The following is a 17,555-nucleotide window of genomic DNA, read 5'->3' as shown; positions in this document are numbered from 1 at the left end:
TGGTGAGAGATGAGGGTCCAGGCTAGTGTCCACATCTGCCAGCCCCTTGCCAGTGATGCCCCTCACCAGTAATGCCCCTCAAGAAAAGACCTGTTAAGCATCTGTGTACACAGGAGCTTTGGAGAAAGCCGCCTTGCAGCTCTGTTCTGGGAGACAGCAGCTCCCATCACTCTGCACCTGTCAGGGCAGTTACAGCAGTTCAGGGTGGAAACAGCTCAGTGTGCTGTGTTTGTCATGCAATATCGTGCTGTGTCCTGCAGCAGCTCAGGATAAGCATACCCATACATGGGACCCATGAATGGGACCAAGGGCATCATGTGCCAAGCAAAACTGCATCTGCAGCATGTCCCTGTGCCAATCAGTCCACAAGGATACATGTATGGGGATGTACACATGGATTCATGGAGAGTCACCTGGAATATTGTCTTAGCAGCAAGACTAAAGCCTGAGCTACGCATATGAGTACTCACCCTGTCGTTCGAGTGTTTGTCCTATTCACTCTGCGCTCTTCAGGGCTGTGGCTTCCCTGTTAGCCAGATCCAGCCTGGTTTGACGCTTTCTCAGGTTTGTCTTTGCAGTCTGCTGGCCCAGCCTCTCCACTAGTTTGCTGCAGCAGAAGACAAATAACCTGGGGAGTAGCCATTCAAGGCAAAACTGTGCATTGTCAGTGCACATTTATGGTCAATTAACACATGTCACCATTCTGCCTTCACAACTCCAGTGAATGTACCTAGAAAGTGAGAACAACCTGAATTAAAGCTGCCATGTAACCTGAAACTTTTGCTTCTTGGCTGAGTGCATCCTATGATGGTGTTGCTGAATTTATGTTTTGCATGGCTATCACACTCTGAGTGACTTGGATTTCTAATGTCTGCTCTAATGATCATGCTTTCCTTCTTAATTTTTTCCCTTCTCTTCAACTTTATTGGAAGCACATCTGGACTTACAAAGTATTTAATTCCAGCCCCAGTTCCTCCTTCAACTTTTGACTCAGAGAATATGATACATGGCTATGCCATCGACCTTGGCAGGTCTGTGAGGACTTGCAAGTGCCTGGAGGGTGCTTTCTACTGGTAAGCATCCTTCCCCTGAGGTGTCCAGTGCCCTGACAATGCCAAGCAATACACTTCAGTGAATCTCTGGCTGAAATGTCTCAGCATATAGCCAGTTTTCAACTTCTAAAAGTTACACAGTTTTCAAAATGCCTGCCCTACCCTCCATCTTTTAGAAAGTGTGGGGTGGGGGGATGCTGTAGAGACAGAGGTTGTGTTGAGGATCACAGCTGCACAACCTTCTGATATTTGCAACCAGTTTTTCACAAGTGAAAAAGTTCCCTCTCTGTTCCTGCATTATACATCTGTATTTTATCTTTCAGAACCTCTACTCATTTCTTCCTTTGGGTCCCTCCATGCATATATGTCTGACTTGTACTATCCCTTTGTTTGAATTGTAAGCCCTTCAGAGCAGCAATCATGTCTCCATCTGTGTCTTGACAAGAAACTTACAGGATAGGTTGGCTTAGAACCACTCATCTGTAACTGAGCAATCTTAGGCTTTTGCAAGGAATGAACAACAATCTGATCCCTTTGAAAAACTTTTGTTCATAAAAAAAGTATTTCCCAACACTGATGTGAATTTTAAGTCTGTCAGTCTCAAATATTTTTAATAATTAGTTTATTATCTACATATTTGGGGGTGTTAGCTTGATTTTTAGTTTCTCATCCTTCCAGGTACTGCAGGTACACATATTTGCATATACATGTGGAGGTGAGAGAAACTTCCTTCATTACACAAACTTACAGATATGCATGAAGGAAGATCTTCTCATTAATTTTCTTGGTCACTACAGCAAGAATTACTAGGAAAAAAAAATACTGTGAGATTCACAGTAAAAATCACTAGTGGACAACTTTTTAACTGAAAAAAGCTCTCTTGTGGCCACCCTGGCTGAGCTTTGAAGTATGTCCTTTCACATACTTTGCCTCTCCCCCATCCTTCTTACTCTGTGATCGGAAGTCTACCTTCATGGAAAATGAGTTCATCAGGTTTCAGTAGTGTCCTGACAAGCCAAGCATAAAACAAAGAGAGCTGCCTCTCCGCACCCACACATGTGCTGCCGTCTTCCAGGAAACGATAATCAGAGGCTCAGGGCTGACCACAGTGCTGTAAGAAATTAAGCATGTGATCATCATCAAATACCAAAACACGTCTACCTGTATTATGTTAAGAGCACAGAACCCACAGTCGTAATTTTTTAACTGAAATACTTGGCTTGGAGGCAAAGCCGGGGTTTGCCGCAGTCATCCTGAGTTCTGAATTACCAAGGCTCAAACCAACATATTTTGCAGTGTCTCTCCACAGGCAGCCCTCTGGTAGGTGCCTGAAAATACCATTTTTCTTCTTGACTGAAATGTTGTAACAGTCCCGTTCTGCACAGAAGATAAGCAGGAAAAAAGCATTATGCATTAATGGGATTCGATGGAGTGTGAGCTCAGATTCCCCAGTGCCACCAGAGACAGAGTAAAATTTGCTTGATCATTTCATGAGTTGAGAATCATTTCTGTTGCAGCACTGCAAATATAACCCAGCTACAAGAGGACAGTAGTTGTTGTGAGGAAAAAAAAATTCATCTGTGTGATAGATGAGTGTAATCTGGAATTTTAGAATTGAAAAGCCAAGGTCAGAGGGTAGCTGACGTGATTTTGCTCTCTCTCCTCTGTCCATGGCTTTGATCATGCTACATCTTTCTTAGTGCCTGGTGCTCAAGAGAGTACCCCAGGGTCATGGCCTGTTTCCTTGTCAAGAGGTATAAACCTACTGGCCTAAATATCTGAGGCCCAAGCTTTAGCAGGGGTGGGGGCATGAAGGAAGAGGGGGGAGCATTTCCTTCATGCTTTTCACTTTTCCCACATAACCCAAAGCAGACTAAACAAAACCAGTGTGAAATCTCATGGATTGATGCAGCTATGGTTATATTTTTTAAGCTGTCATCCATTCATTTATAGTTATGTTTATTCCCTGGATTTACAGCTTTTTTCAGCCTTTTCTTGCAGGGAGGTGCAGGGGGAGGTCGAACCCTTTTGAAAGGGGATTGCAGTGAGCAGTGGCCTATGATTAAAGCGCTGTGTTTTTCCTTGATGCTGCTCCTCCGCAGCAGTGTCACACATGGTAGCATTTAGGAGCCCTTCACAGCTGAGGTGTTTCAAACACTAATGAATGGAAGTGTGGTCGTATAAGGCAGGCAAGCTTTAAGGCAAGCTTTGCTGAATGGTGTACTGTAGTGGCCTGGGAAAGGAAGAGAGTTATAAATTGTGTCAGTTAGCCACCCAGACAAAATGAAGCCATGTGGAAAATCAAATCTATTAAAGTATGAAGACTGTTATAAGCAGTTTTAAGCTGGTCATTCTTCAAAGGTCTCACTTGGCTGAGGGGGTAAATTCCTCTTCTTCCTAGATCTTTTTCACATGCCATTTTAGGTGATGATGTGCAGTGTTTGATAAAAACCAACTTTACATTGGCAGCCCCTTTTATTAGAAATGTTAGTTGCCCCCAGTTCACCACCCATGTCCTGAAAGGTACTGCACATTTGTTAAAAAAGCAGCATAAGAACATCACATTTGGTCAGGCTTGCTGAAGGCAGACATAAAGCAGCAGTAGGGACAATGAGGAGGAGAAGGCTTCCCAGAGTAACTGCTTAAATTGGATATGTGCTCAAAATGCTTTCCCTTTTCTAGCTGCCCATGTCTGCTGGCCGTAAGAGGCCCATGACAAAGCATGGCACAGAATGCTTTTTCTGGACATCTCCTGGAGTAGAAGAAAAACCTGGCAAGGCAAGGTGGGGGGCTCAGAGAGCAGGGTACCTTCCCTTCCTCCCCATGGTGGCTTCTTTAGATATCACAGGAGCTGTTAAAGGGCATTTTGTTAGCTCAAGAGGTAATTGTCAGCTGCGTGAGAGATGACTGAAGTGGCAGCCTAAGATGCATGGTCACCAGAGTATTTATTATTCCTATTTGTGTATTCTAGGAAGAGACTGAAGAAACGTCCTCACAAGAGTCTGCAGAGGAAGACTAGGAGATCACACCATGCAATTTCTACCTCATCAGCAGTTGGGTCTTTTGAAGGGAGAAGACACTGCCTTGACCACTTACTTTCTATTGCCATGGTCTTTCCACTTTTGCCTGGGGGGAAAAAAAAATCACATAACCTTAAAAAGGATTTGACTAATCAACTTCTTTGTAATCCCTTCACAGTCCCAGGTTTAGTGAAAAACTGCTGTAACACAAAGGGGACACAGATTAATGATGCAACTTTTAATTACTGTTTTCTTTTTTCCTAACCTACTAATAGTTTGTTTGAGCTGCTAAGTAAGGGTGAATGGGTGAAGAAGACCTCCAAATCAGGGTTATGTCATTCACTGCACTGCATATAAACAAGAAACTTGTAACATAGTCATTATCATGGGCATTGAAATAGGAAAGGCTGGGTGTGTAACACTTACGCCTTGCAACACTTCCAGCAACTCACTCCCTACTTAGTGAATTCCCTGTTTTAGAACACCAAAGATAGGGGATAGATACTACTCTTTTTCTTTTGTAACCTTCTTGTAGACTTGTACTTGATTTTTTTTTTTTTAAGACTTACTATTATATCAGGAAAAAAAAAAGAAAGCTGATCTTTCACTTCATTCAGCTGGTAATCAGAAGAAAGAGAACATGAAAAAGGTACTTTCATTTTGCAAAAGGGAAGAAAGACAAAGATACGTTGTATAGTTACAGATACAAACATATCAGCACAAGCAATAGTAAAAAAAATGAACAGTCCTTATCTTCTGGATAATAGGAAGCCAGGGAGTTGGCTTTCTTAGAGCCAGGCGTTTTCTATGGAAACGAAAATGACTGACACCACTCTTATGCCATTAATGAGTAAGTCTTTATCGATAAAACTGTTTTAAAACATACAGAAAGGTACCTAGAAATTAATCATAAATTTTTCTAAACAAAAATAATCCAGATTTTTTCTTAGTTTCTACTAATTCCACTTGCCCTGTATACTAGTATTTTGAAAGAATTGAATCGTTCCTCATTACTCATCAGTCACAATGTAAGAACGAACACCATGTACCTCAGCTCAGCTCATGCAGTACTTTAAGCAATGTATTTTGACATAGGATGGTTCACTGAGCACCTCTGTGCCAGTGGCATTTCTCCATCTTTTCATTCAAAGCAGCACTTTCAGCACCAGATGCAATATTACCCCACTATTCAATACTACCTCTGATTTTTACAAATAACTCAACAGACTGATAAATACATGCTGCTATACGCATTCAATGCAGGAAATTTTTACTGGGTAGATAATCATGAGTATCTGCATTTTCCCCTTATTTCTATTTCGACATTTTCTGCAGTTAAGGAAGCAATATCTTTTTTGTGTTTCAGCATGACTATGTGTTTTTCTTTCACTTGGTTTGTTTGATTTTTTCCCTTTTTTTGTGTGGGTTTTTTGGTTTGGTTTTATTTTATGTACTTATTCTGTTCTCTGCTAGACTTCTGTGTAATGTACTGTTAACTTGAATATATTTTTGTACTGAATTGCTAATAGGTTTGTGAGGATAATTTTCTTCAATGACACTACATGACAGAAAAAATTTAGCTGTAAAATTTAAATATTACTGTCCAAGTTTGTACCTCAAATGAATTGTTTAAAGAAACGGACTAATTGATTGACAAAGACCTACCTCCAGACTTTAAATGGAATGAACTTGTTACTTTCAGCATTAGTTTTGAGAAGTTTGAAACAGTTAGGACTGCAACTAATCCCTAATTCAAAATTATTTTTGTAAAATAACTTGTGGAAAATGAACACATTTTAAATTACTTTCATATTAAAAATGAAAAAATGAACAAAAAAACCTTCAAAGAAACTTGAAGCTTTGTAGGTGGGAAGCAACAAGCTCAGCTTTTGCATAATGCAATCACAAATATGTGTTTTTAAAAAAAAATTAGTAGATTGTAAGAAAATACTTGACAAGTATTTTCGTGTATTTTACACAAATGTGATTTTGTAATATGTTTCAGCCAGATTTATTTTAAATGCTTCTTATGTAGAGGTTTTTTATTCTCCCCTCTTTCACTTTTGTAGTTCTTTCTCTCTCTCTCTCTCCCCACTCTAATTTCATTTTCTCTATTTCTGTTTTATTTCCCTTCTTCCTCTCTTTCTTAGTCAGTACTTTGTACCGTTGTATTAATAACTGGGCCAGGGGTAGTTTCTCAGGAAGGCATCTGTTGGTATGGCTTTAGTATGGAGCCAAATGCAGTTAAAGATAACGACTTACTGGCTTCTACCAAGAGGCAGGGTCAAGAAAAATGGACCTCCACAAAAGACTGCAGAGGGTTCAGTGATGGAAATTGCTGGGAAAGAGCGTATTGGAATATTACAACTAGACGTGATAATATCAAGTGAAAGAGAAATAATCCTAGCTATACAGTATCTCTAACAGGCCAAATCCAGTGTCACTTGAAGGCAGTAATAGGAATCTGGCTGATTTCAAAGGGCATCAAGTCAAGCCTTATCAAGTCCCTTTTGGGGTTTGAGGGGCTTTTTGCATTTTTTAAAACCACAGTATTTAGTGGATGACACAGAAATAGTGGCTCTGTGTGTGTCACTCTTCAACCTCTGAGAGACTTACTACTCTGATGAACTGAATCTTACATTTTCTATATATTGTAGTACAATCAAAACACATTACTACCTCTTAGGGCCTACTATACCTCATTTTTTCAAACTGAAAAATTGCATGTGGCCATTGAGTCAGTGAGAACATCATAAAATTTTTTTATATATATAGTTTATTTTTGTGGGAGATAAATTTTATACGACTGTTCTTTGCTGTCATTGGTCACTGCTAACTATGACTGGACATGTAACTCTTCTACCATTTCTGCAAGAGAGGTGTGTTTGCAGGAAAAAAAATCGCTTCAAGATGTTTAACTACAGTTTACTTTTCCTTTTGAGTGTCTTCTGACTTTTCGCTTTGTTCTTCATGTAGAGTTGCTGTCTATGATTGTACTTCAAATAGCTTGCTTGTTGAAAATGTTCCTTTAATGGTTTATCACAGTCTGTTCAGCACAATAAACATAATAGCTTCTGTGATCCCCATGTTGCTTGATTCCTAGACTTTTGTCACAGTTCCATAAAATGGGTAATAAAGTTTGGTCACAATGACCAAATTTGTAAAATCTTTGCATGCAAGTAGTCTTTTTTTTTTTGTCGCAGGACCATGGGCATGTGCCTGAGAAGTTAATTTGCTGTTAGGGACCCCAGGGGTGGGCACCTAGCAGAACAACCCATCTTATGATGTTCCCCAAAAGGTGACACACCCATTCGTGGCCCAGGACTTGCTGTGCCGAGCTAAGGGCTAAACTGTTCCCCTGGGGACCAGCAATCCTACCCACCAGACGGGGAACACAGTAGCACAGGCTGATACGGGTTTTGTTGCCTGTTTTCAGATCCGCTTCTTGTGGGTCCACCAAGATGATAAGCCTTCTCTTTTTAGGCAAAATTGCGGTTTGCATCCAAGTTCATGGAGTTTTCATTATGCAGGCATTAGGCTAGAAAGAGCAGGTACTCAGAGCAGCAGACACAGGGATATGTCTGGGTACCATCCGGGGCACGAATTGAAGAGCTCAGGAAACTGCATTAAAACTCAGCTATGCTGAAGATTGTCACAGGTAAGTCAGGCAGGATTCTTCTGGCTTGTCTTCATTTGCTCTTTACATGGTCTCTTGGCCTGTTACAGTGAGATTTGAAGTCATAGAATCATAGAACATCCTGAGTTGGAAAGGACCCACTAGGATTACCAAAGTCCAACTCCTGGCCTTGCACAGAACAGTCACAAGAATCACTTATGCGCCTGAGAGCATTGTCCAAATGCTTTTTGAACTCTGTCAGGCTGGTGCTGTGGCCACTTCCCTGGGGAGCCTGTTCCAGTGCCCAGCCACCCTCTGGGTGAAGAACCTTTTCCTGATATCCATCCTAAACCTCCCCTGACTCAGCTTCATGACCTTTCCTGGAGTCATGTCCCTGGTCATGAGAGTGAAGAAATCAGTACTTGCCCCTCTGCTTTCCCTCATGAGGATGTTGAAGACCACTGTGAGGTCTCCCTCAGTCTTCTCTTTCCAGGCCAAAGAAGACAAGTGACCTCAGCTGCTCCTCATACGGCTTCCCCTCAACGCCCTTCACCATCCTCATGGCCCTCCTTTGGACACTCTACAATAGCTTTATATCTTTTTTATATTGTGGTGCCCAAAACTTCACACAGGACTTGAGGTGAAGCCATACAACTGCAGAGCAGAGTGGGACAATCACCTCCATCATCTGGTTAAGTCTGTAGTGCATGTCTGTTGATTCATATTGGCAACTATTCCTCTCTCACCTAAGGGGATTGTGCAGTTAGTATTTCCTGAGATATGTAGGTTTACACATTCTTTGTGTTCACTCATTTGCAAACTCTCCATTCTCAGCGTCTGTCTTCCCAAGAGCTTCATGACATGTTCCCTTTGGCCTCAATTACTTGTAAAATAACCAAAATAAGATCACGAAAAAAGCACTACGTAACAACACCCATTCAGTCCTGAGTCAAATGTGAGTAATTGCATTCATCACATTATATGTCTTCTTTTTTGTCACCCTGCTTCATGGTATTAAAAGATCATTCCAATGTTCAGTCTTCCTGGTGGTCGTCTTCCCTGAGGCTGCCATCACTTGGCTTTTCCTGTTACTTTATCTGATGTGATGCTCCAGCTGTAACCCACCCACCTGATGGGTCAGCCAAGTGGCTGAACTTCTGCTATTCTGTGCTTAACTCCCCTCTACTTCTTAATCATTCCTCCAGCTTGCTTCACTCCCACTTCCCTTCTCAGGGCATCTCCCAATAAATTTCTGCATGCTTTATTCCACAGTAAGACTACTTGTGTGTGTAAAACTAATTGGCTTCTGAAGGATCAAGGCCTGCATTTTTCTAGCAGCCAAGAGTGCATATGGCAAGAGTCATATTAAGTTTCTGGTTTTGCTTTCCTCTGCCATCACATCTCATCCACACAAATATGGAGAGGAACTACTGAAACCTGGTACTGCCAGTCCCTTGCACAGCTATTTAATTGTCCATAGCTCTTTTCAAAACCAAACCATCTGCTCCGGTCATCATTAGAAACAGGACCCAGAGCAATGGCAACAACATGTTCCCCCGATCACATGAGAGGAGTCAGATTTGTCATGCCTCACACTTCACCTGAAGCCTGAATGAAGAGATGTTTTTCACCCCAGCACCTCTGCATACAAGGATGTAGAATTTTGTCCCTCAATTTTTCCTTTTATAATGTCCCACCGTCTTTGGGATTACATAAATTTTTAAATATACAGAAGTACTTAAACATTGTCAGGGTTTCAGAACAGCACTCCTGCCTCCCCTCCCTCAGCCCCCTTTGGTGGGAGACACAAAAGGCAGAGATTATGAGCTAAGAACAATTTACTGGAAACAGCAATGAGATTAAAAAAAAAACAGTAAAAGCAACAATATTAATAACAAAAGTGTACAAGAGAGGGTGTTTTACATGCGAATTGCTCACCCACTGACCTGATGCAGCGCAACCCTGAGACAATTAACAAAATGGCAGCTGGACCCTCCGTGCAACTGTTTCTACTCTGACTGCAAGCCCCTCCTTCTCAGAAGCGAGAATCTCGTACTTCCACCCACCAGTGATGATGTGTGTGGTGTAGAACAACAATGTAGACGCACCGCATGGCTCCAGGCTCTGCACCCTCATGGCTACTGAGAAAAACTAACCCTGCCCTTGGACAAAACCAGGGCAAGCATGTAGCCCTTAGCACAAACAAAAGTCCAACTGCTTTATGCCTTCTCTTTTCAGAAATACTACCAGTTGAAACTTTATTGAACAGGTTGTCCCCAGAAGCTGTGGATACTCAGTCCCTGGAAGTGTTTGAGGCCAGGTTGGATGGGGCTCTGAGCAACTTGGTGTAGTGGAAGGTGTGCCTGCCCATGGCATGGGGCTTAGAATTAGATAATCTTTAAGGTCTTTTCCAACCCGAACCATTCTATGATTCTGTGATTTATTATACCTACTTGCTCAGTCAAATGAATGTGTGCCATTGTGTGTTAAATACATTGTCTGAACAATACAGATATGGAAACACTGAGAGTCAGATTTGACAGAGCTCTGAACAACCTGATCAAATTGAAGATGTCCCTGCTCATTGCAAGAAGTTGGACTTTTAAAGGTCCCTTCCAACTCAAACTGTTCTGTGATTCTATGATCCTATGATCCTTGTTGTCTGGACTCTTTACAACAAGCACAGTCGATATAGGTTATTGCTCCTCCTGCCTGGCTCTAGGACCCACGGGCTTTGTGCCATGCTAGGAGATGCCAGTGATGGGGAAACCTCGATTCTCTTGCCACCCCACCTCACTCACAAGTGCAAAAGGAGTGAAGCCATCCTGAGCATGCACTCCACCTTGCTTCCAGACGTCCTTGGCACGCAGGTCCTGCTCTAGCCGAGTTGCTGTTCCAACCATCCTCGTGTCCTTCAGTTAGAATGATGAGCTCTGCTGCTCTGGACTGATTCACCTCCATGTGTCAGTAAAGTTTAATATGTCTTTCTTCTTTACACCTTTTACTGCCCTTTGCCATTCAAACAACCTTTTGGCCTGTTGGAGGTGTTTCTCACTTATTTCCTTACCACCTGTGATTTAATGCTTTTCCCCTCCTTTATTGCTCTAAACTTGCAGTGCACTTGTTCTGGTATTCAAGAGAAAGAAAGCATCCTCCTGTAATTAACATCCTCCGAAGATACATGAATGTAATTATGATTACCCTGAAGATAACAGTCCACTGTGGTAGCAGCTTAAGTGGGAAGCAATCTGCCTGTTTACACTCTAAAATGACACTGCAGATGGTTGTGCCCCAAACCTGCCCCACAGGATTACAATCAGCTTTTATATGCTAGAAAAAGGGGAAATTGAAACATTAGCAGATAAGACACAAGCCTTAACAGTGCTTCCCTACTGAGATGGGGCTAATTAAGCACAGCTAAAAACATTAGCATTGTCCCATAAAGGAGGAGCTTTACGTTGTTAATAATGGCTAGGGTAAAACTGGAGCTGGAATCCAAACATATGCTACATTAAGGCATGCTATTAAAATAACCAGTGAAAGAAAATAGCAAATGAAAGTTGGGTGGATCTGAAAAATCAATAGCCGGCAGAAACATTAATTAGCCAGAGAGGAAACTTAGCAAAGACAGAAGTCCCATCAAAAAACAAGATTACATTACCTTATACATGAATGTCAGGTACAAAATACTATGTGGGACCACCAAAGATTATGATTTTAATTGAAGGGAGTTTTAATTCAGAAAATCTATTAAATATATATAGTCCCTCAAGGCATTTTGTTCTTAGTTCAGGGAAGAGGAAGAAAAATAAGCACATTTTTACTGCACTGGAACACATTTGCCATAAAACCAGAGTTTTAGCAATATCACATAATAAAAAGTGAAATTTAAATCAACATTTGAAAACAAATCAGCTCAGCAGATGCACAGAAGGAGTTACTTTGGTCCTGCATAACAGCAGAGCATTGTCTTTGAAGCTACATCACAGTCTAAGATAGGGGTTTTATGAGGCCTGATATGCCAGAGGGTGTTACAAGAAATTACTGCTCCTCCTGCAGCTGCACTTGGGTCCAAGACAAATTAATGTCTATCAAGAGCACCATTAATAAGATTATTTTTGCCAGAGGTTCATAATGTGCACACTTTGGGATGGGTTAGGTTTGGCATTTTTATGCCAACAGACAGTAACATCAATGATACTCAAACCCTGGGAAATGTCATCCACTGGACTTCCCCACATGATCCAGACTTTTGGTGTCCCCACATATGGCTGTTGTGTTATGAGCAACACCCTTGAGATCCACCTCACTGTCCAGTTACAGTCCCCAGAGGTCTCAGAGGTACCATTGACCAGTCAATAAGTTAAGCCCCATCTCATCTTTGCAGAGAGAAAGGAATGTTGCCCTAAACAAAGCTCTGTGTGGCAAAAACTCATGGTATAGAACTTGTGTTGGAGGTGGCCATTACAAAAACCCCACTCTCACTTTTGCAAGCAGTTTACAATCACGAGATGAATCTGTTTAGTTTTGGGTATGTGGAACTATACAGCAGGACCATAACCGCACCTATATCTTTTTAAAGTAGCCTTTGAAAAATGTCATATATTTTTTTTTGAAGTGTTAAAAATCATAAGACATTGCTTATGTCCCTGGCACACTCAACAAAGTGTTGTATTTTATTTAGAACAACAACACAGCAATTGCACAGCACAGGGGACCAGACTAAATGTCAGAAACCTTATGTTATCCAGACCAATAAGGACATTTTTTTCATAAATAAGTTTCAGTGCATCGTTATTCAGAGGTGAGGGGGAAAAGTTACAGTTTTCCATTAAAATCTTTAGAATGAAATTGCTTCATCAGCACTTAATTATCTGTGCTGGGAATGAAAGTTGTCTCCATCCTATCAGAATTTGACACAAAACACTTTGGTTTGGTTACGTGTGAATGTGTTTTAATGAAAACAGTCCCTATCTTTCTTAACCAATACACACAATTAAATAGTATAGGACTTGATTTCAATAGGAAATAGTCTTAAGAAAGGAAGATAGGAAGATTTAATTTCCTATAGGACACGGGAAGCATTTATAATCTTCTGTCTATCCCCTTTCCCTTAAAAACTTCAAGGCTATTTCAGTTCTTTTTGGTAATTAGCCTTGACCTGTAAAGGATGACCTCTACTATTGCCTTTTCCTCATGAGAGCTTGACTAAAATCAGCTTGTAGTGCACAGATTTAGCTTTGCACTTCTCTAAACTCTACACTATGGGGAATCTCAAGGCCTTAAATAAACTCTTAGGACAGGCAGCCCTGAAAGTAACTGGTTGTGGGTCAGTAATGGCTTTTCTTGTAACACAAAAACCTGCAAATTCATGAGGCTAAATAGGTAGAGTTCATGGTGCACACAAATGAAAGATGCATGGAAGAAAACAGTGATGGGCAGGTGGGTGAAATCTTACTGGAGTTGCTTATGGCAATGAGTTTTAGGGATAATCGATCTATTTCATGGAAGTGAAGACCAGTTAAAGTTGCAACCTCTGCTCCATACACAAAAACTGTGAAAGACACTTTATTTATTTATTTATTTATTTAGGAAATTATATGCCAAAAAAATAGCAGCAAGACAAAAACAGAAGTGGAGAAAAGAGAAACAGAGTGGGGCAAATAGCACTGTGAGCATGGCCAGAAGAAAGCTTGGCAAGAATGCTTTTGGCCCAGATGCTGACTACAAAGACTAAACCTATGAGCAAAGCACTGTGTATGGCTCTGTTCCTGCTCTCCTCAGGAGACCAGACTCAGGGCACTTTTCATGAAGAGCAGGCTTAAGACAAGAAACACCCAGCTCCATTTGTCTTTCTAAATGGAAACTACATCCAGGACTCTGAAGTTGGGTTAATTGCTTGGATATGAAATGTGTTCAAACACAGCCACATGCACATATGCAGAGCAGAGCAGAGGGCATCCCAAAGAGTGTCAGCATGTTGGAACCGCTGCCCCTGCTTGCATCAGCTGTTTGAGATGGAAAGCTGCTGATATCATGCTGTTTACACAACTTGCTTTCTTTCTTTATGGAAATTCAGAGGCTAACACACAGCTCTTAGTAAACTTCTGTTGTTTGTTTAAGTATAGCTGTGAGTTACTCTAAAAACTAAAAATCAGGTAATAGATCAATAAACTATTCAGAAGTAACCACTCCCTGTCTGCCCCACACTATCACAGGTAGCGCAGCAGCTCCATTACACTCTACAACAGAGTTTCTTTGAAATACCCTTACTTGTAAGATCAGGACTTCTTCTGAAGTGCCTTTGACAGCTCACAGGCATGGTACAGTGTAGGAACCTCACTTTAGATGATGCTGATCGTCCTGTTCCAAGGACCTGAGGGACTTAGCTGGATCTGGTCTTGAATTTGGCCTCACTTTAGTTCCCTCCCTAAGGCTGCTGTACTGTATGTGGAGTGTTAAATTGGTTTACATGAGGTTTCCCTTTCACCCATTGTTGTGGGTTTCAGTAAAACTATCCAGTATTAACTAAGCAGAGAAAAGCCAACCTTCATTGAAGAACTTATTATTTATATAATTCAAAGCACCTGCCCCAGACCCTCTGTTTTGCAATGAGTGTTTGAGATGTACAGACGTGATTTTACACTGCTGGGAAGATGATGCAGAGGGAGGTAAGGCTACAGTCACATTAGGTGAGTGTCTCTCTCTGTTTCCCACCGATAAAAGTCCAAAGGCTTCTGTGCTCCAAGGGGACTGAATCCCTCAGTGACAGGACCCTGCAATAACGTCAGCAGTGCAAACCTTTAGGATAGCCTGTTCTCCTCCACCATGTGCACAAGGGCAGTTCAAGACACTTTGAAACCATCAGTAAAATGAGCGGGTATATAATCTATGGAGGTGAAAAGGACTGAACTACAGCAGCCACACCATCTTTTCAACTGAGACAAACACCCACAAGCTGAGGAAGGCTGACCCCAGGAAGCAGTGGGATAGTAGTAAATAAAAAAGTAAAGTGTTTGGTGTTGATGAAACATTAGCATGTTTTTCTTCAGTTAAAGGTCAAAAGAGTAGCCAAATTAAACAGGTTTTCTGCATTTAGGCAGAGATCTGTGTCACCAAGCTTTAGTCATTTAAAACTTAGATGTCTCATCTAAGGTTTTCACCAGCCAGAGGGCAATTCATTCCTTCCTAAAATATGGGTCTAAGCTGGGTGGGATGAATCACTCATCCCTCCCTACTGACTGTTCAGGAAGCTGAGACAGTGATGTTAACTTAGCTCAAAAAAAAGTGAATATGGGTGGTTTCCAATTACATTGCTGAGCTGAACACTCCTACTCATGAGCAATTGCTCTAACCCCTGCACTCCTCTTCCAGATGTGTCTCCAAAGGCAGATAAGTCAGTTGTCTTCATCACGCGCACAAGGTAGGCGCATAAAATCCTGAATGAGATTCAGGCTTTGTGTCCCAGTTTCACAGAAACAATTAAGTGCAGACTGGGAGAGGGACAGGGTCAGTATAGACAATCATGTCCCCTCCGAGCCAGCACATCCCATTGCCTGGAGCAGGCAGGCATTCCCATACCTGTCCTCTGAATGCGACTCATCAAAGGCTAGGGTAAGGTTGTGGTTTAACCCCAGTCAGCATCTAAGCCCCATGTGACTCACTCTTCCCCAGTGAAGTGAGGGAGACAATCAGAACAGCAAAAGTGAGGAAATTTGTGGATTGAAATAAAGACAGTTTAATAGGTAAAACAAAAGCTGCCTATGCAAAAAACGCAAAACAAGGAAGGGCAGGAAGGTATTCAGCCATCTCCAGGAAAACAGGGTTCCCTCATGCATAGTGGCGACTTGGAAAGACAAACTACATCACCTCAAATGTGTGTCCCCCTTTTGTCCTCTTCCTCCAGATTTTACAGACTGGGCATGATGTCATATGGTATGGAAAATCCCTTTGGTCAGTTGTGGTCAGCTGTCCCAAATGTGTCCCCTCCCAGCTTCTTGCATATCCCTAGCCCACACTCTGGTGCAGCAGTACAAGAAGCAGAAAAGGCACAGATGCTGGGCAAGCATTGCTCAGCAATAACAGATTTGTATTATTCACAGTTTTCAGCACAAATCCAAAATATATTCCCATACAGCTGCTATGGAGAAAATTATTTCCACCCCAGTCAAAACCAGCACAGGTAATTTCAAACTAAGATCTCAGAGGTATTTATTCACATCCACCAGCCAGTCATTCCTTTGATGTCCCTAGTACCTTGGGAGCACTCAGGTCACGTGTGTTTGGGGGTTGGATGAGATGACCTTTAAAGGTCCTTCCAACCCAAACCATTCTATGATTCTATGCTTTGAAGTCCCTCTATACAATGTTGTCACATACTTGCAAGATGTTATTCTGTTGTATGGTCAGTTCAAACCTCAAACAACTGTAAGTGTACATCTAAAACATGGAGATAAGAGGCAAAAATACAGAGTCATGTCACTACGCTTTCTTATCATTGTGTATTTGCTTATGATTTGTCCAGCCCGTGGTATAGCACTTAAAAAGTGATGGGAACAGCACCAATGGTCACAACAGATACTGGAGGAGATGCAAAGTTTGCAGCCTCACCCAAAGGATGGGCGAGCCAGGTGAGCTGCACCAGCTGAGCAGTAAGTGGGAAGAGTTGGCGACGTATGCAGCGACAGCAGCATGGCTACAGTAAGTTCTGGGGTAAAGTGCTTGAAGGAGCTACGCAGAGTATTTTAAATTCCTGGTGGAAAACAACCATCTCAGCTGAGACTTGATGCTTAGTGAGTGCACTTATGTCACAGACAGCAAGGACACATATTTCAAATAAATCAGCAGTTTCTTGGAAAATTCATCAACACCACTCCTTCTGATTTGGGGCAGATGTCAGCATCAGGGCATGGGAGACTGTGAGCCCAGAACTGATCAGATTCACTCACCTATAGATTATATTACAGTTAAACATATCAGAACAAGCCAGGCACTTCCTGAAATTCAGAGGAATTCATTAAAGTCGCTGTTCAATTTCAACGTACAGTGCCATCAGGCTCGGTCCAGCTGCACTGGCTGCTCATGCTGGGTTGAGTTTTAGTAAAAACTACACAGCTGAGCCATTGAATGAAGTCTAAACCTCCATCTATGCAGCCTTGTAAAAAAGACTATAAAAGAAGCCCTTTTGAATTATAACCTGATCTCGTAAGAATAAAACAGCATCAGAAAATAGTCAAAATATGATGTACCTTTTTCACAGTAAATCCTTTGTGTCAGCTTCCCAGATGGTGTGATTCTGTTTAGCTTTGGGAAATGAATGAAATCACTGTGCCTGATGCCACTGAAGAAGTCAGCCAGCCAAACCCTGGCCAAAACGCTTTCAGAACCTCCTTGTCTGAAAGGAGAGGGAAAATGCACAGGAGCTGCAGAGGTAGTATCTAACAGCACTTCTCTGGAGCTTGGGGCTGGTGCTCTATAGGCCCATTTGAGCACAGAGATTAGACTTCAATGACATCCAGCTAGAAGACAAAGGTATATTCTCACTACACAAGTATAAAGGAGGAATGACTGCAAAAAGCACACTTACATTCATTTGAGAGTGGTATGTATGTAAAAAGTTTCAAGCCTTCTGAGGTTTTTTTTCATCCATGGGTTATACAAAACACATTCATGCAGCCTTAGCTGTCTCATGGGTTATGGTATCTTCAAAACCCCTTGAAACATATGTTCTGCCTTCAAGCATATTTTGGAGTCGGAGCTCAAACTCAGCAGTATGCTCCACACTGAGTGTTACTATGTCAAGACAGTGCTTACTTGCCCACATGGAATTAATTTCAATAGATGCTATCAATTCTATAAGAATCAAAA

At 41.7% G+C, this 17,555-nt stretch overlaps 1 protein-coding gene across 2 annotated transcripts in view; it reads left to right on the top strand.

The window, feature by feature from the left end:
* Nucleotides 1–17,555, top strand: part of HMGA2 (high mobility group AT-hook 2) — a 134,695-nt gene that overhangs the window by 113,258 nt on the left and 3,882 nt on the right. The window contains exon 5 of one of the 2 annotated variants that reach the window (XM_032107288.1): nucleotides 4,024–4,163. The exons of the other annotated variant lie outside the window; for it this stretch is intronic. Within the exon in view, the coding sequence (XP_031963179.1) occupies nucleotides 4,024–4,071 (48 nt within the window). The 3' untranslated portion in view covers nucleotides 4,072–4,163. Of the gene's footprint in view, nucleotides 1–4,023; nucleotides 4,164–17,555 lie in introns of those variants that run through there. 2 annotated transcript variants of the gene reach the window in all.

This window comes from Corvus moneduloides, chromosome 4 (genome assembly GCF_009650955.1).
Source record: "Corvus moneduloides isolate bCorMon1 chromosome 4, bCorMon1.pri, whole genome shotgun sequence".
Classification (NCBI taxonomy): domain Eukaryota; kingdom Metazoa; phylum Chordata; class Aves; order Passeriformes; family Corvidae; genus Corvus; species Corvus moneduloides.
This window is presented reverse-complemented; position numbering and strand designations above follow the sequence as displayed.